This window comes from Schistocerca americana, chromosome 8 (assembly GCF_021461395.2).
Source record: "Schistocerca americana isolate TAMUIC-IGC-003095 chromosome 8, iqSchAmer2.1, whole genome shotgun sequence".
Lineage (NCBI taxonomy): Eukaryota > Metazoa > Arthropoda > Insecta > Orthoptera > Acrididae > Schistocerca > Schistocerca americana.
The window spans coordinates 383,500,236-383,514,601 of NC_060126.1; the positions used below are offsets into that span (position 1 = coordinate 383,500,236).

General features: G+C 39.8%; 1 protein-coding gene across 1 annotated transcript in view; it reads right to left on the reverse strand.

Annotated features, from left to right (window-relative positions):
* The window catches only part of LOC124545980, a 96,665-nt gene that overhangs the window by 59,371 nt on the left and 22,928 nt on the right, over window positions 1–14,366 (reverse strand). The window contains exon 2 of the mRNA XM_047124944.1: window positions 1,414–1,533. Within this exon, the coding sequence (XP_046980900.1) occupies window positions 1,414–1,533 (120 nt within the window). The remainder of the gene's footprint in view (window positions 1–1,413; window positions 1,534–14,366) is intronic.

Sequence of the window (14,366 nt, forward strand, 5' to 3'; positions counted from 1 at the left end):
CTGTAGCGCCTAGAACCGATCAGCCACTCCGGCCGCTGTCGGGGAAGGGGACGAGGTCATAGAGGATGCGCATGGGTGACAGAAGGTGGATACGGAAGGCCAGGCAGAGTGCATGGTGCTCGAGGATTTGTAGGGCGTTATAGAACCTGGGAGGGGTGGAAATCCAAGTAATGCTGGCATAAAAAAAGGATGGGGCGGATCAAGGAATTGTAGGTGTGAAGGACGGTGGAAGGATGCAGTCCCCATGTCTGGCAGGACAGTAGTATCAGGAGGTGGAGTCTGTTGTGGGCTTTGTGTTTGATTGTAAGGAGAGGTGGAGGTCGAGGGTGAGGCTAAGGTATTTGAGGGTAATAGTGAGGTGGATAGGACTGCCATAAATGGTTAGGTAGAAATCATGGGGACGGAAGGAGCGGGTGGTGTGGCCTATGATTATCGCCTGGGTCTTGGAGGGGCTGATAAGAAGGAACCACTGGTTGCACCAAGAGGTGAACTGTCAAGGTACGTTGGTAGGGTACGCTGGGACCGTTGAAGGATAAGCTAAAGGGCTAGGAAGGCGGTGTCATCAGCAACAGACGGGGGAGGTTGGGCATAACATCTTATGAACCCTGACGTACACTGTCAGAGGAAAACGATTTGAAAGTGATGGTGAGATTAAACAAGCGGTGCAGTATTGGTTGCGGGCACAACAGGAAACCTTTTATTCGAATTGAATAGAAAAGTTGGTGCAATGTTGTGAGAAGTGTATCGAAAAGGAGAGCAGTTACGCTGAAAAAAGGCATCTCATTTGTATCTATAAGTGAAATATATGCTTCACAAAAAGTAGTTTGCCGTTTCTTTTTGAATCACCCTCATATTTTTAGATATCGAACTTGTGGTATAATCGTTATTTCAATCATGTGCATCGTTTTTGATGCTGCAGTTGTCTCATACTTTAGCGTGTACAGATACTAGTTACGTTTTCTTTCGAATCGTGTCAATAAGGTTTCGGTTGATGAATGCTTTATGAAATGTTAATTAGTGTTCTCAATTTTATGCAAGAGAGCAAACTAATTGCCTTGCCACCAAGCGGCGACTGATCGCAGCAGCAGCTGAAACACGGCAGACGCGAGAGGGGGTGATGAAGAGCAGATTGTGGCTGCTGTCCATATCCGAAAAGCAGGCAGTTGCAGGTGGGGTGATCGGAAGCAAAGTTCTCCACAGGAGTTACTTCGAAAAAAAAGGCCATTTCGTTCCGTGAATCATTGCAGTTTTACCACTGAGTGTACACGTTGTGATGTGTACACAAAGCAAGAGTTGACTGATTAGTTTTAAGTAAACTGAAGAATTTTTATACAGAGAGGCGAATTAATTTTGCATATTGCATTATAGAACCTGGCAATGTGTCACAAGAGATGAAATTAAGTGTTTACCTACCTGCATGAGGTGGTGTGCAGGGGAAGTAGATGCACACTCTCAGCCTGCCAGGAAAGTACAAACATTTATTACAGCCATGCTGCATATTTACGTCTCTTCTGACTCGCGTAGATACTGGAACTGTAAAAACAATGAAATCACATTAGATTTTTCTAACGTTAGATGTAGCCGCGGTCAGACATTTCAGGTGATGAGCGTACATTTAAATGTTTCCTTGACACTACTATAATGAAGCCATAGTAACAGTATATAAATTTTTTTCCTTAAAAAGAAAGTGTTACATTACCTGTTTCAACGAACTACATTGTCATTTGTTCATAAAATAAAGAAGAAACCAACGTGTACGTTTCGAGCTGCTCGCAGAACAGTAGCATCTAAAAGTGGTAACAATAACTGCTAGTGAAACTGCCTTAAGTTGTGTGAGAAGTTAAAAAAAAAAACGAAGTAAGGTTAAACGATTGTTTTTAAAATTTTATTCTTTCTGTCAGGATGAAATATATACGTAAAATGAAAGATGTTTAAATTCTGACAAATAAGTAAAAGTAATAATAACCTGTATCATCAATCAATTTTTGATAACTGTATCGATATGTAAAGAGAAGCTATAATCATTCAACAGTAGAAATATCTGGTGGAGATAGGATTACCATGCAGAGTTGCCATCCGTTCCGATTTATCTGGACAGTCACCGTTATGGATCTTCTTGTCCCGATATCCTGATAAGACCCAATGTTGTCCCGATTTTACGAAATACTATTACGAGCTTGGTCCAAGAACTGAAGTAACGCCATCTAGCACAGCATGTAAATGCAACCTCAGGTAGTTTTCTTTATGATAAGAAGATTATGTTGAAAAGGTCGTCTCACAGATGGCATTAGACGTTGCATAACCTATATCGACAATGCAAGCATGTTCTAGATCTAGCGCCATCATTCGAGAAAATACCAAACTTCTTCTGTAATAAGGCGATGGAACTATTGAAGTAGCGCCACGCAGAAGTATCGGGAATTGCCCATAAGAATAGCGATCTGATAAGACGATTCTTTCGAAACTTAATACGAACAGTGAGCGCAAGTTAGTAATGTTTGAAGTGTTTACTGCAAGTGCACAGGGCGTGAAGTGCATAGTGCCAGTTTAGCTACATGCTCAATGCATGGTTTTATAAATAAGTAAAACGGTAAAAAGATTTGCTGAAAAAGGTGAAAGCTTCCGAAAAATGTGATGTACCAACTACTTCTGCCGTAACAAGTTCCATGTTGTTGTATTCTAAATTAAAAAAAATTACATTAAATAAATCTTTTACTTCGTTTCCACACCTCCTTCTTAGGGTGTCCCGACGAGGTCCTAGCCTGATATGGTCCCACCTTGATAGATGGAGAAGAAGTCTTTCAGATTTCTAAAGTTTGTCTTTTTCGTTTCTATTAGGATGGTTGTAGGTACGTGTGGCAGTCTTGTAATTTGGTTTATTCTGAATAATATTTAATTTTTGACAACCATTTCTACAGTTAATTTATTCTCCTATAGATTTCTCACATATGCTTTTATGTTGTATTTTTTCTGTTCTGGAAAATGTGTTTCAGGAAGAGTAATGTATATTGTTAGAATGTCGTCTGACCGATGGTGTATCGCGTCTTGCTATTTAATCATTTCATTCCAAATAGAACCTGCATATTTTTAATACAAAGTCCGAATCAATATTACTAGCACTGCACTAAGGTGGAAACGAAATTAACACTTTTTACGTTCAGTCCGCTTATGGAAAAATGTCACGTTCAGTAACCCCCACGGCTTGATCCACGCGTCAACCAGGAAAACAAGTCAGTATTTATCGGAGTAATTAATCATTTGATGTGTGGATTTAAACTGAATACATCGTGCCATCCAGTTTGTAGTGCGTCCTTCAAACGGCAGATCTTTCCATTATCTCTACCTCTTTTTTTTTCTTGCTACCAGACAAGAGATACATTACAGTGACGATGCGCAACTAGACTTACTTTAGGTTTTGTACCTGCTTTATGAAGTGTAATTTGTTGCGAGTGCAAATATGACAAACTACTTCCTTGTTATATGCAATGGGACGCCTGGGGAAGAAGTAATAAAATTGCGAATAGTTATTTGGATGCAAAGTATGCAAAAAAAATCAATCACAGGCAAAATCTCCCAGCACATAAACAGAAGAAGTTTACCAGGTAATGGGCTCTTTCATTTACTTTTTAGCGCCGAATGGCACGAATCTTGACGTCTGAGAGACAGTTGCAATATCCCATCATTAATTATATCAGTTTGTAATTTAAGTGGTTTCAATGACAAAATAATATCGAACTCACAATTTGTTACATCAAGATGCCTACTGGCGCGCATATTGTAGTTAATTTGTTCGAGGCTGCAGAGCGTTTTTTCTCGCGAGCTGAGCGGGATTTTTAAAGCATATTTTGTGTTATGACTAAAATTGATAAAAGAGAAATCAGGATCTTGGGGCTACCGTTCGACTACTAGAAAATGTCGAAAATAACAACAGGCAGGAAACGAATGCCGAAGTTGTAGGCACAGTCGCCATTCAGGTCGAATCGTAAATGCAGGCTTATCCTTTACAAACACTTTCGCAACAGCCTTTTCTAACGCTAGATACTTTGATTTCACTATTTCAAAAATTAGAAAACATTACGGTAAATAATTTCGATCTGTGACACAAAGCCTTGACAGTAAACTAAATGCGCAGGACGAACAACAGTCCGACCAATTTAAAAATAATTTTGAGCTTATGGTACAGAATCTTGGCAGTAAAACAGATATGCGAATGAAACAGAATTTCGAGTAAATGACGAAAGAACACTCCGACCAAATATCTTCAAATGTGTTATGAAGTCTTATGGCACTTAACTGCTAAGGTCATCAGTCCCTAAGCTTACACACTACTTAACCTAAATTATCCTATGGACAAACACCCATGTCCGAGGGAGGACTCGAACCTCCTCCGGGACCAGCCGCTCGGACCAAATAAAAGTTACTCTTGGTCGCATCGCGAAAGAGCAGTCGGGACAAATTTCCGCGAAATTCATAGCAACTACTACCGACATAACTGCATTAAAGGAATCATATCGCACAATACCGCAGACGACGCGACAGTTGTCGAATGAAGTAAGCGCACCGGTAACAAAGCAAGACAGTACGAAGATTTTAACGCAGCACCTCAGGAATCAGTTCCAAACTTTAGCTAGGGAACATGAAAACAAAATCAAAATTTTGACGCACAGCGTCAGGAACTAAAAATGGTTCAAATGGCTCTGAGCACTATGGGACTTAACATCTATGGTCATCAGTCCCCTAGAACTTAGAACTACTTAAACCTAACTAACCTAAGGACATCACACACATCCATGCCCGAGGCAGGATTCGAACCTGCGACCGTAGCAGTCGCGCGGCTCCGGACTGAGCGCCTAGAACCGCGAGACCACCGCGGCCGGCCGTCAGGAACTGACAAATGATGTTTCTACATGGCTGAAAGCGCAGGAAATGCATATAAATGAATCTATTAAGACCGAGTTACGTGTCGCACACATAATGTAAGTCAGGAAATAGCACACGAGTATAGGGCCCCCAACAATAATCTAAAGCACGACTTAGTACAAGTCGAAACACAAGTCAGCGACTTAAGGAAGTAATAGCAGGCGTAAGGAATGTAGTACACTTAGTATATGAAGTTTTTAGTTTAAGATAATCGTTTCTTTCATATCCATGAATACTGACAATTCCTCCTGGGACACCTTGTAAATAGGCATTTACACACTTATAAGTCTAGTTTGTTTAACAAGGATGGGACAGTTAGATGGCCGTGGTCTTATAGTACGAAACATCCCAACACCTGCCTGAAGTAATATGGGGAAACCACTGAAACGCTAAATTATAAGGAGACCTCCACCCTCCCGAATATAAGGACACTCTGTTTAAAAGAGTTCGGTTTACCCCTATTGTACAACAGTTTTGCAGAGGAGTTATTTAAGGATGTAAAAGGTCTCTGTTACACTGTTCAGTTATTTCTCACTGCACTCACTTCACATATTACACACACATTGTTTGACTGTGTAACACTACACCCACTATCAGCTGATATCAGGACCATAACGACGATGTCTTCCTTTCGTTTTGTGTTCCGCAACATCCCATTTGTTAGCCTGAATACCCCAGTCAGTATAATTTTATAAAGAGCGAGATGCTGAGAGCAGGAAGTATTGTATATTGCGTAGCTTTTGGATTATTTTTATTCCAGAAAAGGAAAAAGGAAGGAAAAAGTCATTGCGTGAAGGTGTTATGTGAAATGATATATATTTTATTATTGTTATTATTATTATTTATATGTGTTTATTTTATACCAAATTGCTACTCTGTTTTACCTACGTAATCCTTGGGTGTATAGAGTGTATTCCTTAAGAGGTTCTTTTAGCGGTCTTTTTAAATATATTTGAGTAATCTCTTTAATCTCCTTGTGCAACTTATTTTACAGTTTTATTCCTCAGCAGAAAATGCTTTTTTGAGTAGATCGAGGTAAATGTAAGTTCAATGTAGCTCTTGTTCTACAGTCAGAGGCAGAGCTCTTTCTGCAGCAACTAGCAATGTTATTTTTGATGCATTCGACGGATTTGTAATTTACTGATATGGTATATTTAAATCCCTAGTATTTTGAACGGATCTTTAAAATAAGCTCGACTACTGTTTTTGGTTATTATTGTTATATCCTTTTTCTGTAGTTTGCATACTATGTCCATATTTCATAGATAAGAACTGAGAGTACAGAACAGCGTGGAGCTAAATGACGCTGGTTGTTACATACTGATGACGTTACTTTAAGGGCATAATATGCTGATGCTATTCAGTATAGACGTATCTTTGTGTGTTGACACCACTTCAACTGAGAATCAATATTAATTCCGGTAAATGTTGTGTTTGTTAGTCAGTCTCCAGAGATGGAAAATGGAAGTCTGTGATGAGGATTTATGGGACTAAACTGCTGAGGTCATCGGCCCCTAAGCTTACACACTATTTAATCTAACTTAAACTAACTTATGTTAAGGAGGACACCATACACCCATGCCCGAGGGAGGACTCGAACCTCCGGCAGGGAAGCCGCGCGGACCGTGACAAGACGCCTCAGACCGCGCGGCTATAAAGGTGTCATCTACATTTAATGTAATAGTGTTATTTAGCTTCTTCATACTGACATTAATGGCATTTGTTTTCTTTGTGTTCAGTGTTACTCTGCTGCATATTGACTAATTGTTAACTTCCTTGAGAATTTTATTTGTTTTCTCTTCTAAGAGTTGTTAATGCTTCCATCGGGGATGGACATTTACACTGTCTTTTCTAACATACCTTATAAATAAGGTAGAAAGGCAACTTGTACCTTGAAGACTATATAGATTTGCAAATTTTTCTTGCAGAAATATTTGTGAGAGAACAGGTTTTTGGAGGATATATGAAAAGAATGATAAGACGGGTGCAGATTTTTGAAAGTGTAGAGGACAAGTTGCAAGGAGTTTGTGTGTGTAATCTCCTAAATCAACAAAAATGACGTCGCAATGATTGTTACAATGGTAAGACCATATGAAACAAGGAAATATTGTGGTATGAAAAGGAAAGCATCTACATGAAAATTGCTAGATATATACATTCACTATCTGATCAGAAGTATCTGGAAACCCCAGTTTATTGCGAAAGTGACCGCTATACGTCACGAGAACCGGACCATCCAATATAAAAGGTGGCGATGAGTGTTGTGTTATAGCAGAGACGCAGTAACAGCAGAATGACTCAGTCAGGAGATCTGAGACAGTTTAAATGTGGGCCAGCCAGGGGATATCACTTGAGTAACAAATCCATCAGGAACGTTTCAGCGCTTCTAAAGTTGGCCAAGTCGACTAATGGTGATTTTATTAGGAAGAGTAAGCGAGAAACAGTTAAATCAATGCCAGGTAGATTTCAACCAAAGATGGACCGTGACCGTCCAGCACTTTGGAACAAGTGGAAGGAACCACTCGTGATTTCCAAATTGCAACTAGCAGTCCTGCTAGCACAGCGACAGTGCGAAGCGGGTTAACAATAATGGGGTTCAATGCTCAATCAGTTCCTCGTAAGCTACACACTTCATTGAAAGTGACCCTGAAGGGTCCAAGCCGTCATGAATGTGAAGGTGGACACGCCTCACATTAATGTACACTAATAGAAGTGCACATACCTTAGAGCGGATAGTTAACCTCTTTGTCGACTCTGTTTGAATGTATTAAACAGCTAGATACAAAAAAATATCAAAACACTTTTTTTTTAGGAGATGACCAGTAATGTTTACATCTGGCACCAGAAAGTTATATTTGTATGTTTGAAACTGAATAAGAGGAGTCTGTGGTATTAGCACTTAAAGTGTTTATAATCGACCATCGTCCTTATATTCTGTTTTTATGTACGTTCGTCCCACGAACGATCTTTGCTGGTGTATCTATGGCACACTGACTGACTTGCGCTTATTCACGGCCGTCTCAGCGACACAGTCTCTCTGAGGTCTTTGAGGCGTTTCTGGCTTCAGCCAATGTCTAGTGAGGGTGTGGTTGCTTGCTTTGGAGAAATGGCGTTCTGCTTCAGAGTATTTCTATTGGGGTGCTGTTGAGCAGTAACAAGTACTGAGAGAAGAGAGGCCGCTATGCGTGAAGGTAGCAATGGTTTTGTAGTGACGAAATGGTTATAATACGCATGAACAAGCTTCTTTCTATGTGCAAATTCTGCGACATAAGGTAATGTGTTTTTCTACTTTACTATGGGGCGAGCGATATTGGACTAGTTATGTCTGCCGGCCGGGGTGGCCGAGCGGTTCTAGGCGTAACAGTCTGGATCCGCGCGACCGCTACGGTCGCAGGTTCGAATCCTGCCTCGGGCATGGATGTGTGTGATGTCCTTAGGTTGGTTAGGTTTAAGTAGTTCTTAGTTCTAGGGGACTGATGACCTGAGAAGTTAAGTCCCATAGTGGTCAGAGCCATTTGAATCATTTGAACTAGTTATGTCTGCTTAGGCGTAGCAGAGTAGCGCTCGTAGATCCCGTTTTGTTTACGTCTTGTTTCGGCTTCGCGATCCTATTTAATAAGCCGATACCTCATTCACGAAATAGTATTTTACATTTTCTAAGCCCTTTCAAGTGTATACCAACGAACTGGTCATTGCGTGACTGTAACGGAAACAGTAGGTGTTTTGAGAAATCTTAATCGGTTTGAACTATGTAAGATTTTTGTAATTCTGAAACGTAATAACAATCATAAATTTTAATGTCAATCTGATATCTTTTCATTCAAATTCGCACCTTTCATAAACTTAATTAGCTGAAGTACTAATTTTATCAGATAGCAGAGGCGAGCACCCATGAAGCGTAGCACAATGCCTACGTAGAAGTAATTCAATTAAAAATTCTCGTGCTTAATAACAACTTTTTCCGGCAAAACTATTTCTGCTTGTTGTAGATGTTCTCATAGAACCACTTTTTGTGTTGGTAGATGATTTTCATTACACAGATGGTAAGTTACGTTGAGACTTCCGAGATGGCGGCTACTCAACATTTTAGCTACTGGGTTTAGGATACTGTGGTCTTGCAAGGTCATTCAACAAAATATAACGACTTCCCACATAAAACGTAAACTTTGGTTTTTGTATCCCTTATCAGGCAAATAATGTTAGGATGATTCAAGTAGGACTGAGCAAGGGGAATGATAACAAATAGGGAATATTAAAGTACTACAGGTATTAAATAAAAGGTAACGTGGAGCTACTTATATAACTATTAGTATTTGTAGGACAACAACTGAGCATAGTCAGATTGCATTTTATTTAATTTTTAAAGGAAGGGTAACCTTTATGTGGGTCTCAGTGACCACCAAGTGTTGCAGTTAAGATGATATGTATTATCCATGTACTATATAGAGGCTATTTGCTGTGTCCACGTAGTTTATTGAAGTGAAATGTATTCTTGCATGTTTCGGCATAAAAGATGTAGATTATATATGGAGGGTATAAACAAATATCGAGACACCAAATACACGTTATCATTCCAAATATGTGGGAAATCTAATTGCTGGTAATGGATAAATTCAGGTGCTGTACGGTTTTCAAGGGAATCTTATACCACTCTTCTTGCAAAATAGTGACAAGGATGGAAGTGGATAGCGATCACACATCCTTCTTTCCAAAGTACACCATAAAATTTACATAATATTGAGATCTGGTGACCGTAAAGGCCAGAAAACATGCGACGATTCATCCTACTGCTCACAAAACCATTCCTGACGATGCAGGTTATGTGAGCAGGGGCAGTGTCGTCTTGGAACACATCATCTACATTGGGGGATAAACGTTGTACCATGGGATGGACCTAGTCAGCCAAAATACTCACATAATCATTGGCAGTAGTGCGACCCTGTGATGAAACAGGTTTATCAGGAGTCCTTTGTTTGCATTTCTGGAATTTCTAAGTACCTTGGATGTCTCCAACGATAAGCGAAAATTTTGAATCGCCTATTATTCGCGCACAGTCTTTGATCAGAGTAGCTACTTCGTTGGAAGATGTGCTTGCTTTTATCAACAGTGCTTGGCAGCGAGGAGCGCGGGAGTTCTATCGTTAGAGAAGATTAGTGAGACAGACACTAAGCAGAGAACTCGTGGTAATGTAGACGTAAAGTTAAGTGCATGCGTGTGTTTGGATATTCTGAAACAGAGGAGAAAGATTCGATTACTCTTTAGAATGAAATGAGGTATAATGAAATTAGAAAAGCATATAAAGAGGAATCAAGGTAATTTTTTCTATTTAGTTGTATTGCAGTCGCTCGTAGTTTGGAACCATTGTTAAATGAGACATCCATAACAGGGAACTTTAGATTTTTCTTTAAAGATTGATTAATTTTCACTGTAAAGTATTTTGCATATTTATTAATTATTTGTTTAATATTTTCGAGAGTAAGAGTTTCATATCATATGCACCTTGTCAGTGTTAATGAGTGTTGTAGCATGAATTTCACATAAGTAACAATTCACCGAAGAGCCAAAGAAACTGGTACGCCTGTGTAATATCGTGTAGGGCCCCACGAGCACGCAGAAGTGCCGCTACACGACGTGGCATGGACTCGACTAATGTCTGAAGTAGTGCTGGAGGGAACTGACACCAAGAATATGGCAGGGCTGCCCATAATTCCATAAGAGCACGAGGGATTAGAGAACTCTTTTGAACAGCACGTAGCAAGGCATCCCAGATACGCTCAGTAATGTTCATGTCTGGGGAATTTGGCGGCCAGCGGAAGTGTTTAAACTCTGAAGAGTGTTCCTGGAGCCACTCTCTACCAATTCCGGACGTGTGGGGTGTCACATTGTCCTGCTGTAATTGCCCAAGTCTGTCGGAATGCACAATGGCATAAACAGATGCAAGTGACCAGACAGGATGCTTACGTACGTATAGTCTGTCAGAGTCGTGTCTAGACGTATCACGGGACCCGTATGACTCCAACTGCACACGCTCCACACCAGTACAGAGCCTCCACCGGCTTGAAAAGTCCCCTGCCGACATACAGGGCCCATGGATTCATGAGGTTGTCTCCATACCAATACGCATCCTTCCGCTCGATACGATTTGAAATGAGATCATCCGACCAGGTAACGTATTTCAGAATCATCAACAATCAGTGTTGACGGATCCAGGCGAGATGTAAGTCATGAAAGGTACACGAAGAGGCCTTCGGCTCCGAAAGCCCACATCGGTGATATTTCGCTGAATAGTTTGCACGCTGACACTTGTTGATGGCCCAGCATTAACATCAGCACCAATCTACGGAAGGGTTGGACATCTGTCACGTTGAAGTTCTCTTCAGTCGTCGTTTGCCTCGTTACTGTAGGATCTTTTTCCGGCTGCAGCAACGTCGAAGATTTGATGTTTTACCGGATTTCTTCGGTACACTCGTGAAATGGACGTACGGGAAAATCCCACCTTCATCCCTACTTCGGAGATGCTGTGTCCCATCGCTCGTGCGCCGACTATAACATCATGTTCAAACTCACTTAAATCTTGTATCAGCATTAACCGATATGTCAACTGTGCCAGACTCTTGTCTTATATAGGCGTTCCCGCCGCAGCGCCGTATTATACCTGTTTATATATCTCTGTATTTGAATACGCATGTCTGTACAAGAGTGTATCAGGGTATATCAGATAATTTAAGAACAGTTTGTTAAAGACATGTTTCACCTAAGAGCATTGTCTACATCCTCATTCTTGTTGCATTCTCGCAGGAAGATATGTTCGAATTCTCTTTCTGGTCACTAACAGCAAAACAACAGCAAAGTTACAACCAACTAACCAAGCCAATACGAGTTGAAAAATAAACGAAAATAATTTACAAGCGAAACTTTCACTTGGCGACAACTCTGTTCGGTTTGGTCGTCGGGGAATTTTTTGTGAAATTTGTAGTCAGATACGTGCACTGCTCTCTGTAACATTTTGTTCGTAGTTAGTTTTTGTGCTGCGCTTATGAATTAATCAGTTGTGGTTTCTTTCCAAAACAGGTCAACATATTTAATTTTGACAATTGTTTTCTTGAGAATATTGTTCTTTATTGCGACGCCGCGTAAGACAGTAAACGATAGTTCTCGTACCAGTATTGCTCGACTATTAGCTACGTCCAGTTTAACAGAAAATAACACAGCGATTTCTGACGAATTATTGCACCGAACAGACAAACAGGCAAACTCGAAAACGCAAGAGGTAGATTCTTCCCAAGACTGTCAGTCACGTTCCAACAAATGTGGAAACGTTACCGAAGTCGGATAGCAATGTGTTAGCAAGTCTAAATATATTTTTCGTCAATGATGCACCTACTTCAACTTCGCAGGTTTTAGATTTCAGACAGTTGGAATTCACCACATCACAGATATTGCAGAGTCAGGTGACAATAGAAATGGACAATAAGAATTTGATGAACAATCAGCTCATCACACAATGATTAACGGCAATTCTTTAGAGAACACTGACCTCAGGACTATGCTTCATATTTTACTCGCAGGAAACAACAAAATTCTAGAGACTCATCTTAACAAAAAACAACAGGAAAGTAACATTCTGGCGACTCAACGACAGGAAAGTAATAAAATGTAAGATACACATTTTGACATCAAACAGAAAGTAAGTAACGAAATTCTAGTTAGCTATCAAATCATATTGACCAAAAATTATGAAAGTACAGCGAAGCAATTGAGAATCAGCTAACAAACCACATCGACACGAAATTAAATGAAATTTCTGACAATTTAGAAGCGCTTGCAGAAAATCAGTCACAATTGCTGACTTCAGCGTGGTATCAAAATAATCACAACAGGCGAAACGATTTTGACGGACAGCTTCATTACACTTAAAACTACAAAGCTGATAGGCCGTGAGCGATGTATAAAACTTTCCCCTGATGTTTCGTCTACTACTGCGGGGGACATCCTCCGAGGTAAAGCGGCAGTTTTAAGTTAAGACAATACCGGCCGTGAAAGCCTACATTGTATGATCAGCCTCAGTACAGTCAGCAACAAAACTAGATTAGATTAGATTAATACTTGTTCCATAAATTATGAATACGACACTTGGTAATGACGTGGAACGTGTCAGGTTAATAAAAGATGTCTGTACAAGATGTTACATTACACAAAATATTGCATGACACTAATGTTTAAGTTTTTTTCCATTAATTTATATCTAAAACTTCAACCAATGAGTAGAAGGAGTTGCCATCTAGAAATTCTTTTAGTTAATTTTTAAGTGTTAGTTGGCTATCTGTCAGGCTTTTGATGCTGTTTGGTAGGTGACCAAAGACTTTTGTGGCAGTATATTTTACCCCTTTCTGTGCCAAAGTTAGATTTAACCCTGCATAGCGAAAATCATCCTTTCTCCTGGTGTTAACGCTATGCACACTGCTATTACTTTTGAACTGGGTTGGATTATTAACAACAAATTTCATAAGTGAATATATATACTGTGAGGTTACTGCGAGGATCCGTAGATCCTTAAATAGAAGTCAGCAGGATGACCGTGGTTGGGCTCCAGCAATTATTCTGATTGCACGTTTTCGAGCAATGAATACTTCTCTCCTCAACGATGAATTACCCCAGAATATGATGCCATACGAAAGCAGTGAATGAAAGTAGGCATAGTAAGCTAACTTACTAAGATTCTTATCACCAAAATTTGGATAAATAGCTGAACTCAGACGTTCCAGCAGACCATCAATGTGTTGCTTCCAGTTTAACCTCTCATCAATGGACACCCCTAAAAATTTTGAAAATTCTACCTTAGCTGCAGACTTCTGTTCAAAGTCTGTATTTATTACTGGAGTTGCGCCATTTACTGTACGGAACTGTATATACTGTGTTTTATCAAAATTTAAAGAGAGTCCATTTGCTGAGAACCACTTAATAATTTTGTGAAAAATATCATTTACAATTACATCACTTAGTTCTTGGTTTTTGGATGTTATTACTATACTTGTATCATCAGCAAAAAGAACTAACTTTGCATCTTCATCAATGTGGAATGGTAAGTCATTAATGTATATCAAGAACAGTAAAGGACCTAAGACCAAACCCTGTGGAACCCCGTACTTGATAGCCCCCCAGTTTGAGGAATCAGCTGTTGTTTTAACATCACATGAACCACTTATTTCCACTTTCTGCATTCTTCCAGTTAAGTATGAATTAAACCATTTGTGCACTGCCCCCTCAAACCATAATGATTTAGCTTATCTAAAAGAATTCCATGATTTACACAATCAAAGGCCTTTGAGAGATCACGAAAAATACCAATGGGTGATGTCCGGTTTTTCAGAGCATTTAATATTTGATAAGTGAAAGCGTATATAGCATTTTCTGTTGAAAAGCCTTTCTGAAAACCAAACTGACAT